The 22,542-nt window shown below is 41.1% G+C and overlaps 1 protein-coding gene across 6 annotated transcripts in view; it reads right to left on the bottom strand.

Moving 5' to 3' along the window:
• Window positions 1–476: 476 nt before the first annotated feature.
• Window positions 477–22,542, bottom strand: part of LOC133345378 (aryl hydrocarbon receptor-like) — an 88,962-nt gene continuing 66,896 nt past the window's right edge. For all 6 annotated transcript variants that reach the window (XM_061556077.1, XM_061556076.1, XM_061556079.1 and 3 more), the window contains 8 exons: window positions 22,333–22,422; window positions 18,747–18,873; window positions 16,958–17,091; window positions 15,552–15,754; window positions 13,880–13,989; window positions 13,009–13,150; window positions 10,070–11,972; window positions 477–5,829 (listed from right to left, as the gene is read on the bottom strand). In XM_061556077.1, the coding sequence (XP_061412061.1) occupies window positions 5,692–5,829; window positions 10,070–11,972; window positions 13,009–13,150; window positions 13,880–13,989; window positions 15,552–15,754; window positions 16,958–17,091; window positions 18,747–18,873; window positions 22,333–22,422 (2,847 nt within the window). In that variant the 3' untranslated portion in view covers window positions 477–5,691. The remainder of the gene's footprint in view (window positions 5,830–10,069; window positions 11,973–13,008; window positions 13,151–13,879; window positions 13,990–15,551; window positions 15,755–16,957; window positions 17,092–18,746; window positions 18,874–22,332; window positions 22,423–22,542) is intronic.

Below are 22,542 nucleotides of genomic sequence, written 5' to 3' on the forward strand. Positions count from 1 at the left end.
AGCACAAACCATCACGCAAACTCCGGTCTTCTCTTGCAGCGGCAGCTTTTGGCTGGCCATCGAACAAAGACGGTCACTTCATCGCTCACTTTCAGATGCGCTTTCTGTGGCCGTCTCGAACGCTCTTCCGATATTAGGAAGCCACTGAAGCTATACACTTTTACATCTAGACTGAAAACATTTCTTTTTGAATTTATTTTTGTTTAGATTGTCCTTCCGCCGCACCTCCGATTAGCACGGTTGGGCACGTATGGTTAAAAAAAGTTCAACATATATAAGACTTGCGGTTGAGTGTCTGATGAGTGCGTGGAGCATGGTGAGTAGTGTTTCATGTCAATGTCTGGTGAGTGCCTAAGTGGTAAGTGTCTGATGGGTGTGAGTGGTGTCTTGAGAGTGGTGAGTGTCTTGTGGTTGTGAGTCTGATAAGTGTAGTCCATGGCAAGTAGAGTCATGAGTGGTAAGACCTGGGCACGTAGTCACGCCAACAAAGATGTTTATTTTTTCCTTGCAATATATTTCCTGTAATTACACTTATAAACAGCAAATACAAATTAACCGACAAGTATTAAAAACGGTTTGTTTCATCTAAAGGCACTTAATTAAAACGATGTTTTTTACAAGTTAGATTTAGTTGTCAGCCTTGTCAAATATTACTCTATGGATCTTTCGGTAACGTTACGTAGAACGAAAGTCACGTTTCTACGCGACTTTACCGAAAGAACCAAAGAGTAATTCCTGCAGTCGCGAAAGCTTCAAATCAAGTAGGTCAAATATTCCGACACAATATATAAACATGGTAATGAAATATTGTATTATAAAAGCTAAAAAAACCTAAAATTAGAATGACTATGATACGATAAAAAAAAGTTTTACCTCCATCTATGATATAACATCAGGCTATGACTACTAGGATTACACTAGCAGTACCTAAAGCATGGATTTCTGAGTCAGAAATTAACTTGCTTCATAAATCATTAACTTCACTTCATGCCCAGCACACCAGAAGTTCTTAAACTCGAAAAATAACCACCCTTAGGTAACACCCGTCACTGCTGGGGCTCCACATCACCACGCAGGTCACCCTGTGCAATTGAAGCCCTCAGTGACTGTTGAAACTAAACAATAAAAAAAACTCCAAACTGCTCTCAAATAAATGAGACAGATGGGGACACACAAAAACTACAGATCCCTCATTCAGTGGGGAAGAAGGGAGTGGAACATGCCAATGGCTGCCTTACAAAACCAGGTTTCATGTGTTTACCTTCAGCAGCTTTTGACATTCTGGAAATCGTAAAACAATACATAGCCTTTCCGGAGGTGGGAGAATAATGCATCAATGAAACTAAGGGACACCCAACAAGAGAATTGCTTTGCCAAACGTGATATCCCTTGAGGCCAGTGTCAAGCCTGTAGTGCTTAACTAAAGTGTGGTTTTCACCACAGCCCCCTCACAAATACCTCTCCAGTTGAGCTTGCACTTTGCTAGCATGGCGTCGCCATAGCCCTTTTGCAGAGAGGACCATACATACAGCTTAGAGATGGCTGAATACCTCTTAATTCATGATACAGATGCCAATTCTCGATTTTGAGACTACCTAAATAACTGTGAGCCTCAATAAAGCACACGTTGTTCATTTTAATGCCAATCCTTGTTTTGCCCAGAATAAAACGTCAAGTAGCAAATCACGTCCACGATTATGTAAGAACCTCTGCCCCTCAAATCTGAATGGTTTGGGCAGAAATAGGTTAACAATTTCCTGATTTACGTGAATCTTGGACACCACTTTGGGAAAAAAACCTGGCAGGATCGTCAACACTATCTTATCCCTATGAAGAACAATGACTGAAGGGTTGCAATATACAGTAGCGCGTGGATTTCTCCAACTCTCCTGGTCAAGGTACCGGCCACCAGAAACACAATTTTCATATTCAAAAGCTTAAATTAACACGTAGCCAGGGACTCAAAGTCTGATTTGCAATACACTCTAAAGGCTAGAGGGTTTCATTGGGACCACCTCCAACCTCACTGCAGGACCTCACTTGACATATTGCTTGATGACCAGACTAGATGAGCCAACCAATTTTCCTTTAAACCCATCAAAATTGTGGCCACTCTTATGGAGCAAGGATAGGGCCAGTCCCTTTTTGAAACTCCTCCACTCGAACGTTCAAAACTACTGACATGGCAGATTATTTAATTGAACACCAGATCCCAAATGTATGCCAATGATTTGTAGATTCGGCGAGTACAGCTTCTCTGTGACTTCAAACGTCAAGCACCTTCGATGTCAAGCTGATCCTATAAAATATGGCCATCTTCACCTCAAGGCAGTCAGTCTGAACCTGACTGAATCCTGACACAGCAAGCTCCACTCCCCGGACCTCACGAGTTTTGTGACCTCGCCAATCGACAACTCTGTTCTCTACACCTGCCAAGTGGTGGGCCACCACCAGTCACATCCGCACCTCCTTCACTCATATAAGGAGAAAGATGCATGAAGAGATCATGATGAGGTGAGCCCTGGCAATTCATTGCCACCGCTTAAGAGGTTGCATATGACCAAGACTTGTTTCTCTGTTACCAAAACATTGAAATGCTGCAGGGCTCAGCTGATTGCTCACAACTCGAGCGGGCTAATACTTGAGAGCCAGTCCTGAGCCAAACTGGCCTGTGCTATGTCCCTGCTAGCACCACACTAAGGGAGCAAACTCCATTAGCAACAAAAAATCTAACCCCTGATGTGTAGCTCACGAAAACCACTGATGGCCACAGAAGTGATAGCACTGAGGGCTTCCACAGTGTGAAGCTTCGTGTGTGTGGTGAAGCGAGACCACAGAAAAGGTCTTGCCTCCAGGACAGTAGATTTTAGTTTTAAACTTCTGGTGTGTTGAGCAGGTTAATGATTTACAAAACATGCTGTCGGCTGCCAAATAGTAAAATCTAACAATATAACAAAAACAAATGGTATTTGACATGTGTAAAAACTCATTAAATATTAGTACTGTACAATATCAATTATATGATAGCCAAATATATTGTGTAATATATATGCAATAGCAATGCAATCTACGTTTGTGAATACATATTTCATATATACAGTATACATATAAAGATTAAGAGCTGGTACATACATGTTTAACAAAGTGAGGGTAAAAAATGCATTTCTATACAGCATTTGAGTTTTCAAATGTTCATGTTAATGGCATGGACATACATGTACACTTTACTGTGTTACCACTACACTTCACTTGTGCCGTCTACTCAATGTCAAGCCTATTTTGAAAAAAAAGTGGCAACCAATGAGCATCTGCAGGTTCTCCCAACTCATTGCCTCGGTTTCCTTGAAAGTTGACACACATTTGTGTTTGACTTATTTTTGATTGACCTTGAGACCAATATTTCTGAAACTATGTTAAGCACCATGTTGCAACTAACAGACTACCATTACAACAACACATTAGTGACTTAAAAGAACAATAACAATTAAAACTGTTTCTCACTAGTTATTAGTGTCCCTATCCAAACCTCTTACACAAGGCCTGAAAACTATCCCAAGTCTCCATCTTGTTTTTATTAACAATTAGTAACAAAAATATAGAAAAGCAATGCATGCAATTGAAAACATAGTTAACACAGCAGCAGAAAAACTGAGCAAAGCCAAATTGACATTTGAATAAACTTAAACAGTTTATATGGACAATTTGTCATCAACCAGCTCCAATATGCAATTATGTATACTGTATATTGTATACCATGTATTTTATACAGTAAGGATTACAATTTTCATGATTTGTCCTCACAGTAAGTGCTAATTAATGTTAAGTAAAAATATTTTTGATACAATATTTACTACATAATTACAAGAATAAGAGCCTCAAACAGTAAATGTTTTATCTTAAGTTGTGATATGACAACTTACAACCATTTTAAACAAGAAAAAAACAAGTACGATTTTCTAATTTATCTAATTCCCACAACCTCTTCCACTACAGAAATTAACATGCATACTTAAGACTGAGAAATGAACAAACAAACTTAAAACGACACCTCATTTTGAGGTAATGTAAAGAACCTGCAGTGGAAGATATTTTAATGGAAGCAAAAATATCAAAATAGACTTTATAGACCAGAAAGAAGCCTGATACACTGTAGTTTATGTATATACACATCATCAGAGGACCAAATAAATGATTACTTACAGAATGGATGTACTCGAGTAAAATAAACAAAAATATGTATTTACTGGTTTCATAGACAATGTTTGCGAATCGCACAAATTGATGGTATTAACAATGGTATATGCTGGAGTTTTACTTGGTAACACTTTAAAACATTTCCTCCTAATGCACATCTTAAGATAGGTTACATTTCACTGAGGACCAAACTAACATGAGTGAAGAACTGAATAGAATTTGGTCTCCACAGTCAAGAAGGGATTATTTATGTTGCCAAAAGTGCGTGAAAGACTGATCGCAGTGCCCTCTCTTGCAGTGGCTGTGTGAGAAAATAAACAAGTGCAAAGTTCAGTATTTGCAAACAAGTGCGATTAGCTTGTTACACAAACCCGTGTAGTATTTGAGAGCTAAATAATGAGCCATTGCTTACATAATGTATGTATTTTTTAGTTTTAAATTAACCGTGCTGTGCACAATTGCAGTTGTAAAACAGCTGTGTAAAAACAATTCCATTCATGAGACTAGTGTTTCTTCTAGGTACCATGTACTTTTGTTGTATGGAACCAGTGTAGTGCCATTGAAAGCTAGTTGGAAATGGTGCCATTGCATGCTTCAACAATTAATGCAGTGTCAGGATCATCTTGGACAAACTGACAATACAGCTGCATTACTGCAATCATCAATATTTAAATGTTTCTGCTTGAATTTAATTACTGTACTGTCAACCCAGTGGACGACCTGCAATTGTTAGAACTCTAGGCCACTTATGTTGTGCTCTGGACACAACATTGGTATGCCTGACACATTTTAAAAACTGTAAATCAAAAGGGTGTACTGTATTTACCCATTGTGTGGTAACTATAACATTTCAGAACAGACCAGCCCTTTACAGACATTCTCTTCTGTATGTGATATGACCCGACAAACAATTACTGCAGCCATTCTCTAACAATAACATTCGTTCTGATTACAATAACTATTACGTTGCTGTGACTATGCAAATATAATCAAGCACCAACGTTGATGATAATGCAGATACCATTTAGGAATATATTTAATGTGTGTACCATTGTTAAGATAAATAACTTCTGCTGTGTAAGACACAGAAAGCTGGAAACGACAAGCAGCTTGCTCATCGAGATATAAAGCTCACAGAAGTGTTCATTCGGAAAATATTTAATCCTTCCTTAAGAGCATTCAAGCAGCATACACCAAAGTGTGCGTAAAGAAGATTTTGTGCATGACCTCATACGCGGATCAAAGCATACACTAAAATGTGAACTTGCATTCAATAATGCTCATGCGTGTTTGAATTTTGTTGAGATAAACACTTCATTATTGGTATTTTCAAAATGTGGTCTATATACATGACGTGCAATTTTTCTTGAACGTCCGATTCACTGTTTTTCACATTCCATGTTTTCTTCGTCCTTTGAACGTGCCTTCTGGGGATCTGGAGAAAAAAAACCCATCACTTGAGCCCATGAAGAATATCTAACTTTTCTTTTCAAACACTTATCCGTAGTATTCCGTCTGGCTGATCTCAGGGTAGGGTTGAGCGCCATCTGCAGGAGCCAGGCTTGCCGCGTTCGCCGTACCGACGCCACCAGCAGGGAGCAGCACACTGCCTTGAGTGCAGTAAATGGCCGCCATCTGGAGAAGACCAATGGTGGGGTGGGATGGTCAGAGAAAGGAACGTAAATTTAATGAGCACAAGGAGAAAAATAATTACACGTGCAAAACTCGTGGAAAAAATGCTCCGCTTTAACGTGTATCTGCCAAACAGGAAGAGATTGCCTTTCCTCCAACATGCATTATGCCTGCTACGTACAACCGACTATTCAAACGGTCCTAATACCCTATTTTCGGCATGTGTCCAACGCTACGTACATTACAATGATGTGCGTGTGTGTATTCCATCATTGTCACTGCAAAGCTGAATCCTACACTATATTCGGTATTCGTTTTGTGAACACGGCTGTTGTGAAGACACGAAAAGCATGGCAAACCCTGCATGCCAAACCCTGCATGCCAATGCATCATTTATTGGGAGTCGTATCATTTGAGCGATATACTGTGAAGTATATTGGGACTTTGTTGGCAGTCATTATAGAACTATCAAACTTTTGTCAACGGAGCATAAAATATGTACATTTTTGCAGTCACAAATTCCCTTATCCATGACCTTGTATACCTGCCACATTGTAGACCAGGTATTTTTCTGTGTAAACAGCAACCATGTGTTGAATGAGAATAGCTTTTCCCCTTTTTTATGGCAACAAAACCGTTGTGTTAAGATGATAAAACACCAAACTGAAACCTTTTACAAGGAATCATGTCTGCATTAACCACAATGCTTGTGGTCAGAATGCAAACAAAAAACATACTCTGATAATTTTTGCATTGTTCTTGAAACTGATTGGTCCACACCAGGAGACAGCTTTCTTTTGAGCCTCGTCTCAAACGGTATTAGACCAGAGGTGTGGACCAATCAGTAAATATGTGTCGTTAAACCCGCCACGAAACGTCGTACAAATAGAAATCAGTTTAATGCGTAGGCTTTCACAACCACTATCATCCATAAAAGAGGTTTTTGGGTTGTCTCCTGATGAAGCTAGTTGTAATTACTGGCGAAACGTCGTACTCAGTTTGTAAATATTGTGGCTTGGCTCTCCAACACACCGGTGTGCTGTACTAGTGACGAATTGGCATGTTCCATTTACGTGACAACCCTTACTAGTTGGCTGTGTCGGGTGGTGGCAGGTTTAACGACATATATTTACACGATCTAACCAAAAAAACGTCTATTATGAATAATGAGGGGTATAAGTACTGGTGGATGTCGTAAAGCATGTGGAATTTTTTTTCCGAATTACCAACCTCAATAGACTTGGCTGAAATGACTCCCTGGACAGTCGTAAGGAAATTAGGAAACTAGCCCATAAAACATCCCCCCTTACACTGAAATGGTTGTGTCCAAATGTGACTCAAGTTTTGCATGTGAAGTGAACTGTGGCATGACATCCGAGGTCTTAGTATGGAAAAACCGTACCGCTCAAGGGATTTCTTCTATTTCGCTACAAACCCCTCAATGCATGTTAAGCATTATACATTATGCTAATTGATAACCAATTAAACATGCGTCAATGATCACCACCAGTACCCGTATTGTCAAAAGCACTTCGTAATTAGCTAAAAGTATGCATTTCTTCCTAGGCTTTACAACATATGTGGATGAGTCATCGCTATTTAAATACAAAGCAACCTGCAACAATACCTGGACTGAACACTCCACTGTTACACTTTGACCCAAGGCCTATTCCAGCCAGACCCAACATGACATCATTGGCAAACATTAAAATCCAATTTGACCTGTGAGCTATACAAAATACATATGTTATTCTCTGTACATTCTGAAGATGAACATCAGTGTGGTTATGATAATCTGAAATAAACGAATGTGAATGGGCAGCACAAGTATGCCTGCGTGCTTATTGCTGTGTGTCTTTTCTGGTGTGTCTGTAACTGTCTTGAGAAATGTATCAACCATTGTATTTCTGAACAGGTTTCATTCTTGAAAAACCTCTTATTGAAGAAAAAAACTCTACCAAAAAAGGGGTGGCTTGGGTGATCTTTTTTTTAAAGCCTTCGGAACACATTCATATAAAGAGTCTCGTGAGTACAAAGCATGTTTTTTTCTGCAGGAAACATTTTGTAATACAGGAGTCCAAACATTTAACATTCAAGATGCATTTACAGTTGTAGCTCATCACAATTAGCTGTTCACAACGACACAATCTGATTCCTGACCAAGTGGTGTCTCACAACACAACTTTTAGAAATTAATCATTGGTAATGTTGACATGATTGGAATATGTATGTATTGTTTGCCAACTACAATTGTGGTCTGCTGCAACCATGTGTTCTGCAGGTCACTGCAGTTGCTTCAGGTTCATACGACAGGGAAACGTACATCCTGCCACCAAGTGGCAATTATATTCATCCAGGTGTTGAGCAACCTCAACTAAATTCAAGACAGGTAAACGTTTTGCTTCATTTCATATCAGAATCTTTCCCCTGTCAACACATTGAATTACGGACGAAACCTCCAGCCACCGTGTGACTTCACATTCACAGCAGCACTTAAGCCAACACTGCACTTGCAATATCAGCAACGAGTCAAGACGTGAAGCAAGCGTTCAGTGAAATTAATGCTAAAGCTGCATTGGTAATAAATTATGTACAAGTGACTTGTCCGCCATTTGACAGCAACAATAATACCATGTGTGCCGACAGTGAGACGCCGCACCCCCCTCCCCCAAGCTCCCTTTAACCCAGGTGGTGCAAACAGAGACTAGGATCCCCGATGGCCGAATGTCTCTTATCGAGCTGCTATATGCATGTATGTTGAACTTATTTCGCACCGTACGTAGCCAACAACAAACTAAACGCAAAAAGCAGTTGTAAAGAAATTAGTTTCTGTTTTGTTTTTCACGCTGAAAGGCTGGTATATATTTAAGATATTTGATTAAAACAACGTGTCGTCATTGACAGTACTATAGATAGGTTTAAAGTTGACATTCTGGAAAGTAGATGTAAGTTAATTGTTGATTGAGTGTTGATCGTGCAACATCGGTCTTTAGAGTATACGTTTTGCTATTGTATGAATTATTCATTATTTTATTCTATATTAAACATTGATTGTGAATATGTCAAATAACTCTTTCCTGTAAATAATTAATTAAAACTTCTTTTTCACCGATATTTCGGTGTTTTTCTTCCCATGTCCCATCCATACACAACACCTATGGCTAGGATTCTGATAAACCAGTGGAATTTCGGGTATCTATGGCTTTTTACATTAAAGTCCTTGTTTCTCCCTGCACAAATAAGCAAGGCCCAGTGCTCATATCTGCCTTGGTGGTCATAAGCCAGTGCTGCCAATTCCATAATCCTAAAGTTTTACCTGAAGATCAATAATAATAATATAATTTAGAAAAAGTAATCAAAACAAATCTCGCCACTTTTGCATAGGCAAGTTACTTTCTTTTCAAACTTACTAATATCACCGGAAGCACAGAACACATGCGTTTCAAATTGAAGGTGAATGGGTGGGTGTAAAAGTCTGACAATGCAACCCATGACATTGCCTATTTTGTATGTAGCATTAAAACACAATGGAAAGCCAACATTCATAATTTGCTGGATCACCGCACAATTGAAACTACATCCTACTTGTGACAGGGTTTTGCTAAATACATGAATAAACAAAGATTTACGTGTGCACACACGTACAGTGTGAACTGTATATGTGTGTGCACGCATATCTTGCACGGTAAGGCATTTTCATGAAGCTGCTGGTCAAATGTATGAGGATAGATCAGTCGCCAAACTCACCATGTGGTTTCCATCCTCCTGCTTAGTTTCGAGTTTATTCCGTAATACTATGCCATAATTCACATCTTGGCAAGAGGGTTGTATTCTTTCATGCTGGTGATATAGGTGTCCTTGCACTCAAACACAATGGGGTATATGGCCAATATGTATTTCAGTTCTATGAAGGAAAAAAACTGGCTCTGCTAATTAGATATTTTTAAATGCCTAGAATTTCTGCATCTATCCTTTCTATTTTATTTTTAAAATATTGATACAAAAAATGTCCCAGGAAGCAATCTGTGATGATGTGTTTCAGTGGTTTTGTCAATAAAGTAAGTGAATATGTCCTCATGGTTTCACCTACATTATAAAAAAAAAAGTATCAATTAATTTGCACACCTAAGTACGCACATCTGCAGAAGCAAGCAAGGCAAGGCAAATATCTTGTAAAGAAAAAACTTTTGCAGTTGCTCAGAGAGCATCGCTCATACAATTGCCCTGTCTTTAAGAATCTCACCTCTTCAGCAGTGAGTCGTTGCTGATTGGCTGGCGGACAGGAACTCTGCATCTGGAAATTGCAGGGAGCCATACGTTTTTCCTCATTGTATTGGCCTTGATGCTGGAGCGGATGATGCTGTTGGTCGTTGTTATACTCGTGTGAGTTCACTTGTTGGTTCCTTGCATTTCCCAACTGCGACGAGTCTGTGGAGTAGCCCATGAAGTGTTGGGATTGGCCGGGAAATGACGATTGCTGTAAAGGAACTGCTACTCCAGTGCTACACGTTTGCTGTGGTGCGCTGAACTCTCTGTGGCCGACTGTCCCATTAAAGTTTGCAGTATGTCCTCCAGGAAACTCCATTGGCTGCAGATGCATGTTTTGCGGGCGAGTCTTACGAGGCCAGTCACAGGTGCCTTGTGGTTGAGCACCAACCAATGATGTTTGCATGCAGTTTTTGGATAAAATGTTTTCAAGAGCACTGTCATGCGTTGGTACAGCATCTATTTGACTTTGCACTACTGGGCTACTCATTTGCATTTGGCCATGAATTGTATTTAATGCACTCTGAACCGGAAGACTATTCAGTGGACTTTCAACCTGCATGGCACTGACTGGACTTTGGACAGTGACTCCACCCATTTGGTTCTGTGGCAGTACACCATTCACAAGATTCTGGGAAAGGACTCCATATTTAATTGTGTCATTGTAAGTTATGCTTTGCCCTGGAAACCTGTCTCTATAGCTCTGAGTTGCTGCTACATTTTGCCCTTCACTTCCATTCATGACAAAGTGGCCTTGCATCGTGTTTGCAAAATCTTGACTTTGTGCATGCATGGTGCCCCAAGGCTGTCCTTTGAAGTCCTGAGGCTGCAAGTTTGATAGCTGACCAGGCATGTTGCTTTTCCTGGTTGTGGCTTGCACTATATTTTGGCTCATTCCACTTTGAAACACAGTATTATGTGTTGCACATTGAAGTGGACCATTTTGAGCATTCTGGACAGAACTTACAAAGGGAGTGTTTTGCAAGCTGACATTCTGGATGGATGTAGGTTGTGTTCCACTTGTACTTATTGAACCCTGCATGTTGCATGGGACTTTAAACTTTTGTTCAATGCCATCAGCAGGCATTGCACCAAACTGTCCATACGGACGCATTTTCTGTGTTGGAAGATGGGACTGCAACCTTCCGTTGAATGTCTGTGAAGGCTGCAAGTAGTTCTCAAATGTTTGCATGTTGGAATCATTGCTGCTTCCATGACGCATCTGTGGCTGTTGTACCCTCAGGTATTTGTTTTTATTGAGTGACTCCTGAACCAAGGAAAGGATATCATCATTTGAAAGAATACTCTCAAGGTCTGGTGTACAATCCACATCCATCATCAGCTGTTTCTCCTCCTCCTCAAGTAACTCAATGTCATCTATAGTTAGGCCCAGTGTTTCCAGAATATCATTCAATTCGTCTGGAACTTGAAAGCCAGAATCCAATGAACTTGGCTCAGAGAGGCTTTTCTCCACGTCAGACTCAATCTTCACGTAGCTTAACAAACTGCCCTTGCCTCCATTCCACCCAGAAGCCTGACCGACGCTGTGTGAAGACTCTGCCACTAAGCTAGGCATGCTTAAACCTCCTGCCAAGTCGGTGGCAAAACGGCTCTCAGTGGCTGGTGGCCGCACGTACACGGTCTGGTCTTGCTGCATCATGGCACCGAGCAGCGAGCTGGGATCCACCTTCTTGTCCCACTCAGAATTCTTCCCGCTGCTCATCCTCTTGATTAACAGATGATTTTCATCTTTCGGGGGAAGGTTCCCTTGCATCTCCGGGGGCAGGAAGCCTGTTTCGTAGAGCATCGCTTCACCAGTCGTGAAGGCGAAAGGGAACTGCAGTGCCCTCTTGCGCAGGTGTTCTTCTCCCTCCTCGTTGCTGCAGGAGCACAAATAAGCATCGTGTAAGCCTACAACTGTCTGCAGCTTCCACTAACAAGCAACATTTTCGACAGCATTCTTGTATATTTGTCACATTTAAAAGTGGAAAATGTGGTCACTTTAAAGTAAAAGCTGCTGAGCATATAATGTTACCTTTTTCACAAAGACACAATGGCAGTATTTCACCGCAATTTTTTTACGTATTATATCACGTGATTTTTAAATTACTTGCTGTCCCCAGCAAAGTACAGTTAAAAGTGCAATAATACACTAACTACATATGTGTATATCTCTGCGAGTGCTTCTTTGTAGAATCTCTGTTGGTCACATGGAGATACAGATAGACACGTCTCTTTGGGTGTGTCTTTGTACAACTGTATTTGTGGGGAACAGTAGTACAACGGTTAGCGAGCTGCGCTACGAATCCGGTGACTCGAGTTTGATTACCGCTCATGGTCAACACCGGTGATGATTATCTGAACTGGTCCTGGGCCTCCCCTAGGTCCACTCAGTTTCAAATGAGTACCTGAGACAAAGGCAGCCGGGCGTGGTGCTGGCCACCCCACCCCCTCGTGTGCCGTGGCGGCCTTCGTAGGTGCTCGCTAACAGCACTTGCCCCAACAGTCTGTTAAGGCTATATGGGGGATCTTTAATGTCTTTGTATCTGTGATTTTAACCCATTGATTTCAGTGCAGTGGGACCGAGTGTCTTGAGGGGGCAATATTTGGCATGCCACCTGACTACCTCAGAGCAAACGTATGTCATCTTCTTGGTTCTTTCGGTAAAGTCACGTAGAAGGGAAGTAATAAAATAATAAAAATAAAACATAATAAAATAATTCTCACGAATTGTAGCCGAAACGTCGTGAGAATTATTTTATTATGTTTTATTTTTATTATTTTATTACTTCCCTTCTACGTGATGACTTTACCGAAAGAACCAAGAAGATGAATCCCTGCAGTCACGAAAGCTTTAAATCGAAATTCAAACGTATGTCCTCCAATATAATGCAACTAGGTCAAGGCATGGCCTACCTGAGTGGCCTTTGTGTTGCTATGATGTAGTCTGGGCGGCCGTTCTTGTAGACGAGGCGCGCATTGGCCTGTACCCAAGCCCAGCGGTTGCCCTTGGTGAGCAGCCTGAAGATGGTGATGCCACTCTCCCCAGTTTTCATCACTGCCAAACAGGGCAGAGCAGAAAACATCGCACTCAGCTCAATCCGATCACTAACACTTTGACACATTTTATTTTTTACATGTAAAAATCCAGGACCCTGATGTCACGCTAATTCCGTAACGCTATTATTAATAATCATGAGCGGAACATTATTTTCGATTGAATATTTCAGATTTACTGCGATACACCCATTCTTAGACGGGCTATAGGCGAGTTTAACTGGAAGCAAGACGCCAGATATGTTACCTGCTGTCTTGAAGATTTGGGAGTATTTCTTTATTGGCATAACGTTTTTTAGCATTTAGCTGTCAACAGCAGTTCTGGAGTGAATCGGTGTAATATATCCATTCTATCTTTACCAATTCAACAGTGTATACAAGCAATGGTTTTTGTTAACACTTCCTCATAACAAAATATATGTGCAATTTTTACATTCCAAATAATCCTTCATATATACACTTTAATACTTTAAGAATTATGACATTTCCAACATGTAAATGATGCTCACACAAGTGATTATTGGCATGCTGATATATTACCAAAATCAATACTATTGTAAATAAAATTACAAAAGCAGAAAGCGTTTTCAATTGGACCGCCTAAGGAAGATAATTATCATGACAACATAAAAGTTTTCTGTGATTTCTTTTGGCCACGGGATAAGTGATGAAAACATCGTCTCCAATCATAATTCACTCCGACGCACCGGCTGTGCTAACCGCTACTCACTTCGCACGTGGTTGTCCGCACAATGCAGCATGTCGGCGGCATGGATGAACTGGTACCCAGTGCCACGCATGGCAAGCTCCAGCTCAGTGTAGCCAAGTACGATACGTCCCCTATAAACAAACACACATCGGGCAATTAACGACGGAGCCGTGACACAGCGGCGAGCGCAGCGCGCTCAAATGTGAACTCGGCGACTCCCAGATTGATTGCCTGCCACTCCTAACCGTGACGTGCGGTTATCCGAGCCAGTTCTGGGCCCCCCTTTTTAAATCCTTTATATTAAGTTCGCTTGCTTGCGTGCTTGCTTGCTTGCTTACGACCGTGCAAATCTTTCGGTCGTTTTTTAACCCACTTCCCGTGATCCAATCGAGCTGACATTTTCCACACAGACTCGTTGTGCGAGACAATTAATGTTCGTGAAAATTTTTTACATTTTTCTTTACACTTTTTAGGCAAAAAAAAATGTATTTTACATTTATTAAAATAGAACTCATTCATGGCTTTGGCTGAACGTCACAGTGTAGGAGCCCAGAGCGTAACCCCTCCACAGGCCGTGGCGGAGTAGCGCAGTGGGTAGCGCCCTCGCTTCCCATGCCAAAGGTCGCGGGATCGATCCCCGCGTCCTCCACAGGCGAATATATTTTTAAATCCTTTATATTAAGTTCGCTTGCTTGCTTAGGACCGTGCAAAATTTTACACTGTTTATGGAAAACAAATTAAATATTTAATTACCAATTGCTTAATACTGGCAGACAATCATCTGACCCATAGGTGGCAGCCATCTCAAGCCAGAGGACGAGAAGACTCTAGCCACCACGCATATAAAGGATTTATAGTGAAAAACTTTGTTTTTACGGGTTTACTTGTTACCAAATCGCGTTGACCGGCGTGGTGGAGCGCAGCCAATCCCCATTTACTGACATAGTGTCGGCGAGGCCTTCATCCCGACGGCGGAACGACAAAAGACCATATGTATATGAAATAAATCAATAAAGCTGCCCAACATCATGTCATAAAAACAGCCAAAACTACTCTGGATGAACATGTTATGCGCATTGTCAATTTTTTTAATTAGATTTTCCATATAATGGATTATGTTGTATCAGTCTGACTCCTAATTTGATTTAAATAGAGGGACATTTTAAACCACAGGCAATCAAATGAAGCAGGAGGAATTAACAATAAGTAATGTTCATAAGTAGCACATAATGACACAAATGGTATTTAACATCAACTTAACTGCAGACAAAATGCAATTACACGGAAAAATGACTGAGCCGCATTGAAAATCAAACCATAAGCTCCATGCAAATGGACTCGTAGTCAAACTTACAAACTATTGGGCTCTCTTAGTAGCCATGTAATCATCCATTGAGGCATCTATTATAATCAGTTCACACGCTCAGGATGCATGCATTGAATCATGTTAGTTCGACGTGATTACAATTCATACAAATCAAATGAAAATGACTTGCTGATGTTTCGTTGAGCCTAACTGAGCAAAGAAAACTTGACGGACGAGTCAGAGGTAAACTAGAAACAATACAAACAAGATGGCCAAAAATTTGACAAGAATCATTGATTGTTGCATGGAATCACAACCCCCGAGTCGTGACCAACTGTCAAGTCGTCGTATCGTTACGTGACTGTGTGCCCAGTAGACAATGCTCACTTGGCATCGCAACCGATGGGCGTGAAGTCCAGCTTGTGTTTCGTGCGGAAGATAATGTTGCGGGTGCGGATCTCCAGGATAGAGGGCGACTGGAGAGGGGTGGCGACCGCGAACAGCGCCAGCTGCGCGGGTTGAAGAGACCCATCCGCCGAACGACGGTTCTGACCATGCAAGAACTTGAGGCGTCCCTGCATCTGCAAAGCCTGGCGCGTACAGAGAGCAAATTTGCGTGTCAATGCTGGCACGGGGGGATCAATTGTAATGCATGGGTGGATGAGAGCTCCACATTTTATTGTTGGTCATTGACACATGCTTACGAAGTTTCAAGAAACCCATATTGGCCCAACTAATACTGTGGTCAAGTGCTTGACTTACATTTAGACATTCATGAGTTCAATTCCCAATTGTGAGTTGACTCGGTCTATTACCCCTGCAGGATTGGTAAAGTATTAATTTGTGGGGCAATCAACAGTGGTTATCCTCCACTGTAGGAATGTGGAATTTCCACCGTGTTTCTATCGACACCAAATGGAGAATCCAACACTCGTTAAAGCATTGAGACCCTTCAACTTATGGATGGAAACAGAGGATCATTGTCGATGAAGACAATGTGTGGTGATATTATGTTGTATATATAGTTCTTTCAGACCAAAGAATCATCCTTGAAACCAAAGCATCATACTTTGTCAAAATTAGTTTATATACTCGTGAAAGACAAGGCGAAAAAGGTTTGGGAAAATTCTGGACGTATCGCCCTTATGGAGTCGAAGAAGCTAAGTAGGTTGGAGACTTGCCAGTACTCTTTGTATCTGCTGTGAAGCCATCGCCCAAAAGGTTGCCTATTATACATTTTTTTATTTTAAGGCAAGACTATTGACAAAGGTGTTTAACGTTTTGTTATTTATGCTTTTGCAACACTGCCAACACAGGATCGGCAAATAATTTGTTGAGTACCGACCACTGTGAGTTTGCCAGATGTTGTCAGCATGGGGCTTGCAAGGAGGCCAGGAGATAGCAGTGCTCAGTGTCACCACCTCATAGTCGTGGGTTTTCTCAGGATAGTCTGCTTTTCTTACACATTCCAAATGCTACCAAACACGACCAAAAACCAAGCTACACACGCCAAACGCTACCAAAAATGTACTGTCTCGTTATTTTTGCGTTAGAGTTGGTTGTCCTTCCCCCGCACCTGCAATTAGCGTGGTTGGCTCTGTACGATGCGAAAGAAGTTCAACATACATACAGACAAGACATTGTGGGTAAATTATATTATTAATAATATTAATTGAATATTTGTCAGTATGTGGAGAAATCATGAATTCCAGTGAAAGACAATTGGCATCAGATGTCTCTCAAAGAAATTCAAATGTGAGCTCACACGAGTTTGTGGGCACATGCCATCTCACCAGGAAGCCAGAGGAGTTGTCAAGTAGACAGCGGAAGCGGCAAATGAACTGGCGTTCGAGGAAGGAGGAGTTTTCAGGCGGTAGCTGCTGTGGGTTGTATACTGCCACTGATGATGTGCTGCCATCCTGGTCACCTGCACACACAAGCAGACAATAAATAACGATCATCTTGGGTGACATTATACTGTCTCCTGATTGTCTCATCACCAAAGCACAATGGGAGGAAACAAGGTGTATAAGCCTTAGAGCATCATGGCACAAGCTGACCCAATTATATGCCATAATTCCAAAAGGTTGTTTTCCGGCTGAGCTCCAGAGAAGAATAAATAACACAGCAAAGAGACAGATCCACATGTGACTGGTCAATTAGATGTGGAATACAGGCACTGCAGGAAGCAAACCATTTATGGGACAGCTTAGGCAAATCTAATCAACACAAAACAGAGGCCTGCCTAAAAATTCAATTTGATCAATTAACCTATGACTAACCATTCAAATTCCTGTTCCCTTACTACAAATTACATTTAGGATTCAAAAGTTATTGTATCAAGCTCTAATTGTGAGATGCGTACATAGCTTAAAAGCAGAACAAATGCAATGTATAGCAAATCCAAAAACACTGCAATATGTGAGCCACATAAAGCTGCTATACGTATCCTCAATGAGTTTAAGTTATGTTTTTAAGCTGTAATTCTAATGTGCAATTACATAAGAGGGCCATTAGAAAAATCCCAAGGATATATGAGTGTTTTAAAAGGTGCCCTTTTTAAGCATACAGTGGATTGTTATTGTGACTTTCCATAAGCTAGTACAAATATTGTATCACGTATCAGTGCAATAAAATGCAAGCCGAAAGGAAATTAAATATAAACAAAAACAGGTGATTTAATCTGTTGCCTCATGCAATAAATCACAAGGAAAGGCGAAAAGCAATGTGGTTGTATTTGGATTGTATCCTCTCTATTCAGTGATTCATCAAACATAACAGCCCTATAGTACTATGTACATACGTCACAACTCTATGTGCATGGGTTACTATGTACATGGATTACATATTTGTACAATGGCAATTGGAGAGGTGCACACAGTAGAAACTATAACTTTTAATAGGCTGTGTTACAGCAAGCCTGGCATCATGTACCTTCTCCTTCGGTATGTCCGTACAACATATGTGACTGCTCTGTCACACGATGGTAAATCATAATTTTTTATTTAAGGAAACTGGTTATACCATCCAACCACAAATGTTATATCGTACAAAACATATAATTAACTCACATTTCATACCCACTCAGAACTGTGGCTCGGTCACAACCAATATCCATGCTCTCATTGCGGAGTCATATTTACAATAAACTATGTTATATGTGTAGACAAAACATTTGCTATGCCTTTAAACAAATATTCTGTAAATTACAAAGATGCCAATAGGCCACTACATTACTTTATGTTTCATTATCAGTATCCTTTATGGAGGATATTGAGCGTAAAACACGTCGTTTAATCAACCCAACAAAGTCATATCATACATTGCATCCATCCAGTTATACTAAGCCCTGGTCAATGTGGATATGAGCTAGACGCACCAAACTGAGCAGCCCTTGAGCCAAAGACAGGGAAATCCTTTTTCATCAAATACCATTTCACAAGATACAGAGGCCAGTTTTGGGTTTGGCATTAAATGTGTGTATATATTCACAAAAACAGTCACAAGGCCACTGCTCAATTTGAAGTGCATCTTTCAAACAAAGGCATTTATTAATTGCAATTCTGAAGCTGCCATGCATACCTGAACCATCTTTGTGTGCATCTCTGGCTGCTGGTGGTGGCTTGAGAGCCCAATGGAGTTGTCGAAGGAACTCGTATCTATCTTCAGAGTGGACCAGTTCGTATACACTTTGATGGACCACGTCGCACTGCACACCAACGAGAAACATCATGAGAAAAGCAACCCCAATGCAGGACATCCTGCCTTTTGCATGCAACCTGCTAATATTAATAGCTGACGTCATACACGGTGGCACATGCCTATGATTCAATGCTATGGGTGCAAGGTTGGCAGGCAGATCACATAGAATGTCACCACAGCAAGTGGGTAGCTCAATTAGCTTTAAAGATTGTTGAGTGTTATCCCCTGATGTATGTATGTATGTTGAACCTCTTTCACACCGTGCTAATCGGAGTTGCGGGAGAAGGACAATAAAATAAACACAAAAAGCAGTTATGAAGAAAGGAGTTCTAAAAAAACATCAGCAGTTCTGATAAAGGCAAACTTTCTCTGGGCACTTTGGTTCCCCCCCCCCCCGTATGTTAATAAATACTTAATAAGACGATGGCCAAACATCCAAAGAGGGCATTCCTTACAACATGGCAAGTGAGGCTTCAAATACATTTACAATGTTAAAATAACTTTTTCTCTGGCCAAATTGTTAGCAGGTGATCTCGAAGGCTGGGTGCCTGCTGGAAATGTCGTAAAACACTTTCAACTAGGGATTTTGGAGACTACCCAAATCCAACCTCATCATGCGTTATATTGGTTAACATGCATTATTATGGTAAAAGAAGTGTGTTTCTTCCATCACGGCCCCCATTAAGAGGTCAAATTACAGGTTTCAAACTGCAGCATTCTTAAAGGTTTACATCCACGAAACAGTACACATGGCAAAGAACCCATAAATCTCAGCCTCAACGAATGGTGACCATGGCTATCAAGTTCGGCATTCACTATGTGTGTGTGGCAGCTGTGTGTGCAGGATGTAACATCATAGGAGTACCTGGGTGGCCAGACATTCTGGTGAGAAAAATATGTAGCAGCATGTGTCTGTAAGAGATTGTGGCCTGCAACCCAAGTACTTACTACAATGAGAGACTAGTTTACATCATTGTAGCATAGATATTTGACGAAGTAGTACCTTAAGAAATATAACCATATTGCAACGAAATTGCCTTTATACAGTATTACCCCCCCCCCCCCCCCCCCCCGGTTTACGTCGGGGATGCGTCCCTGAGCGGTGTGACGACGAAAATCCCAAACAACGTCAATCGAAGGCATTTACAGAGGAGTAGGTGGAGGCGAAGGTTGAGAGGCGACGGATACGCGGAAGGACGGACGATGCTGTCAGCAAAGCTAAGCGCGTGTTGAGGCGATGCAAATCAGGTAGCGGTATTAATAATAAAGTGGTGATGTATTTGCAAAACGATCTAAAAGTGGGAGGCTTAAATCGGATATTACTGTATTTGCTTGTGTCCATGGGAAAATGCAACAATGTTCATGCAATATTTTCTACATGTATATCGTATTATTTAATCATTGTAAATATGTACATGAGCAGTCATGTTTGCAGAATCATCAGGTAAGAATGAATGCAATCGAAACGTCGTATTCTATTATTATTTTATTTGAGTTTCTACGTGACTTTACCAAAAGAACCAAAGAGTAATTCCTGCAGTCACGAAAGCTTCGAATCTAGTTTGAACCACTCTACGGGGAAGGTTTCATCACAACTAATACTTAACTTCGAATTTATCTTTGGGAGAACGTAATCAACTAGGCTATGCGTTAACTGTGTGTTAGCTGACTCTCTGTGTTGCATTGCACTCTCTAATTTTACTGAATTTGTTGTCAAACTTCCTATTTTTCTCTCTAATTTTCCTTGCTTGTCTGTTTCACACTTAACCTCTAATTTAGCAATCTTTGGAAGAACGTAATCAACCAGGCTCTGCGTTGTGTGTTACCAGACTCTCTGTGTTGCATTGCATTACACTTCTTGAATTTTACTAAATTTACTTTCTCAAACTTCTCATTTTCTTGCTCTGAATATTGCCGTGCTGGTTTGTTTATAGTCCATTGTCTCTTCTCTGGCCACTATGGCCCGGAATTCCACACAACTCTCTCATTGTCCTCTACCCTAATCCCCCCCCCCTCTCTCTCTGCCCCAACCCCTCCCCCCTCTCTCTATTTAAGGCCTCTGTCTTTCTGTTTGTCATTCTTTGGAGGAGCGTGGTCAGCCAAGTGGGGTGTTGGCTGTTGTGTTGGCCGGCTCTCTGTGTTGTGTTGCATTGTGGTTCTAAGTTTACTATGTTTGTTTTTTCTCATTCATTCTTACCTGATGATGGTTGCTTGTGTTGCAAATCGAAAAGTCGTATTATTATTTGATTTGATTTTCTACGTGACTTTACCGAAAGAACCAAAGAGTAATTCCTGCAGTCACGAAAGCTTCGAACCTAGTTTCTAAACATACAATTTAAATTAATTATTTATAGTGAAACTGTTTTTATATATTCCAGAAATATATTTACACATGAACTGCGGTGGAGCAATGGTGTACCGGTCAGCGCATTGCAATATGAAATTTGCGATGAGAGACAAATTCCCGAGCGTGGCTATCGGTGGTAAGATCTCAATCGGTCCTGGGCATCCCTTCACTAACCTGTACCGACCAGCGTGGTGACATATGGTAAAACTACCCCCCATGATCAACACGCCATGAGGAGGGCCTCATTAATAAAATTTCCATTTAAAAGTTCCAACTCCTCCCCCCCCTTCCCCTTCTTTACCTAATTATGTTGGTTTTCTTTCCCCATCCTTCCCTCCCCATACAAGCTTTCGTGTTCTGGCTTGCGGTCCCCACCTGAGTGGGACAGAGAGCTCGATTTCCCCCCCTTCGTTAAGCCCCTGGTGCGCCCGGCTCTCGGGTTTTTACTGGCGGAGTTTCTATCCCCCAAAACCCTGCCCCCTCCACCTGTGCTGTAACTGGTTGCTATGTACTGGACATTGTGTTGAGTCGCAATAATAAAAAAACACACTCCTAAAGGATTGTGCTTATGTTATATATGCCAGGACAACATCGGCAAAATCGTTCAGAAAGGGGCAAGTGGTGAGGGACGTGCAGGGGTGTCTTGCATGGGACCCATTTCAGTTGAACCACAGAGATTGTGCTGACGTTTCGCGTTGAGGGTTGAACTCAAATCCAGGACCCATGCAGAAAATGCGACTCATACGGGCCCACTCGCTGAATCCAACATGCTGACATTCTTCACAAACACAGTGACAACCGTGATTTGAGCCCTTCGTAAAACCACAAAGGCTCTACTACATTTGAAAAAAAAAGCCATTCTTTTACAATAAACTTCAAAGGATCTACGGAAACATTTCCGTACTATCAGTAAAAAATATCTGTTTTCATTACGTAAAAAAATAAACCCTGTTTATAAAATGGCTTATCTAAACAGGAGTGAGGTGTTTACATATTGAGGGAACAAGATCGTGCATTCCTGGCTATTACATCAAACAGCCATGGGGTGACTATGGCCATTTAGTTGAGTACAGGTTAGAGCGGGCGGTGTGTGAATTGTGATCTTTTGGCAAGGGCAACCTGATGGAAGCCCAGATACTCCTGGATGGTATGGGAGACGTAAAATACCAGTCCCTCAGCCGTCACCACCAACACAAAGCCATTGAGAGCCTGGGGGGGGGAGGGGAAACAAAGCATCTCCTTATTAATGTCTTCATGTGCATTCTGCCATGTTTTTCACATGGATACACAACATTTTAAGAGGCCCTTTAAAGCTTTTATAGACTGTAT

This window comes from Lethenteron reissneri, chromosome 21, assembly GCF_015708825.2.
Source record: "Lethenteron reissneri isolate LAM-NWPU_2019-01 chromosome 21, ASM1570882v1, whole genome shotgun sequence".
NCBI lineage: Eukaryota > Metazoa > Chordata > Hyperoartia > Petromyzontiformes > Petromyzontidae > Lethenteron > Lethenteron reissneri.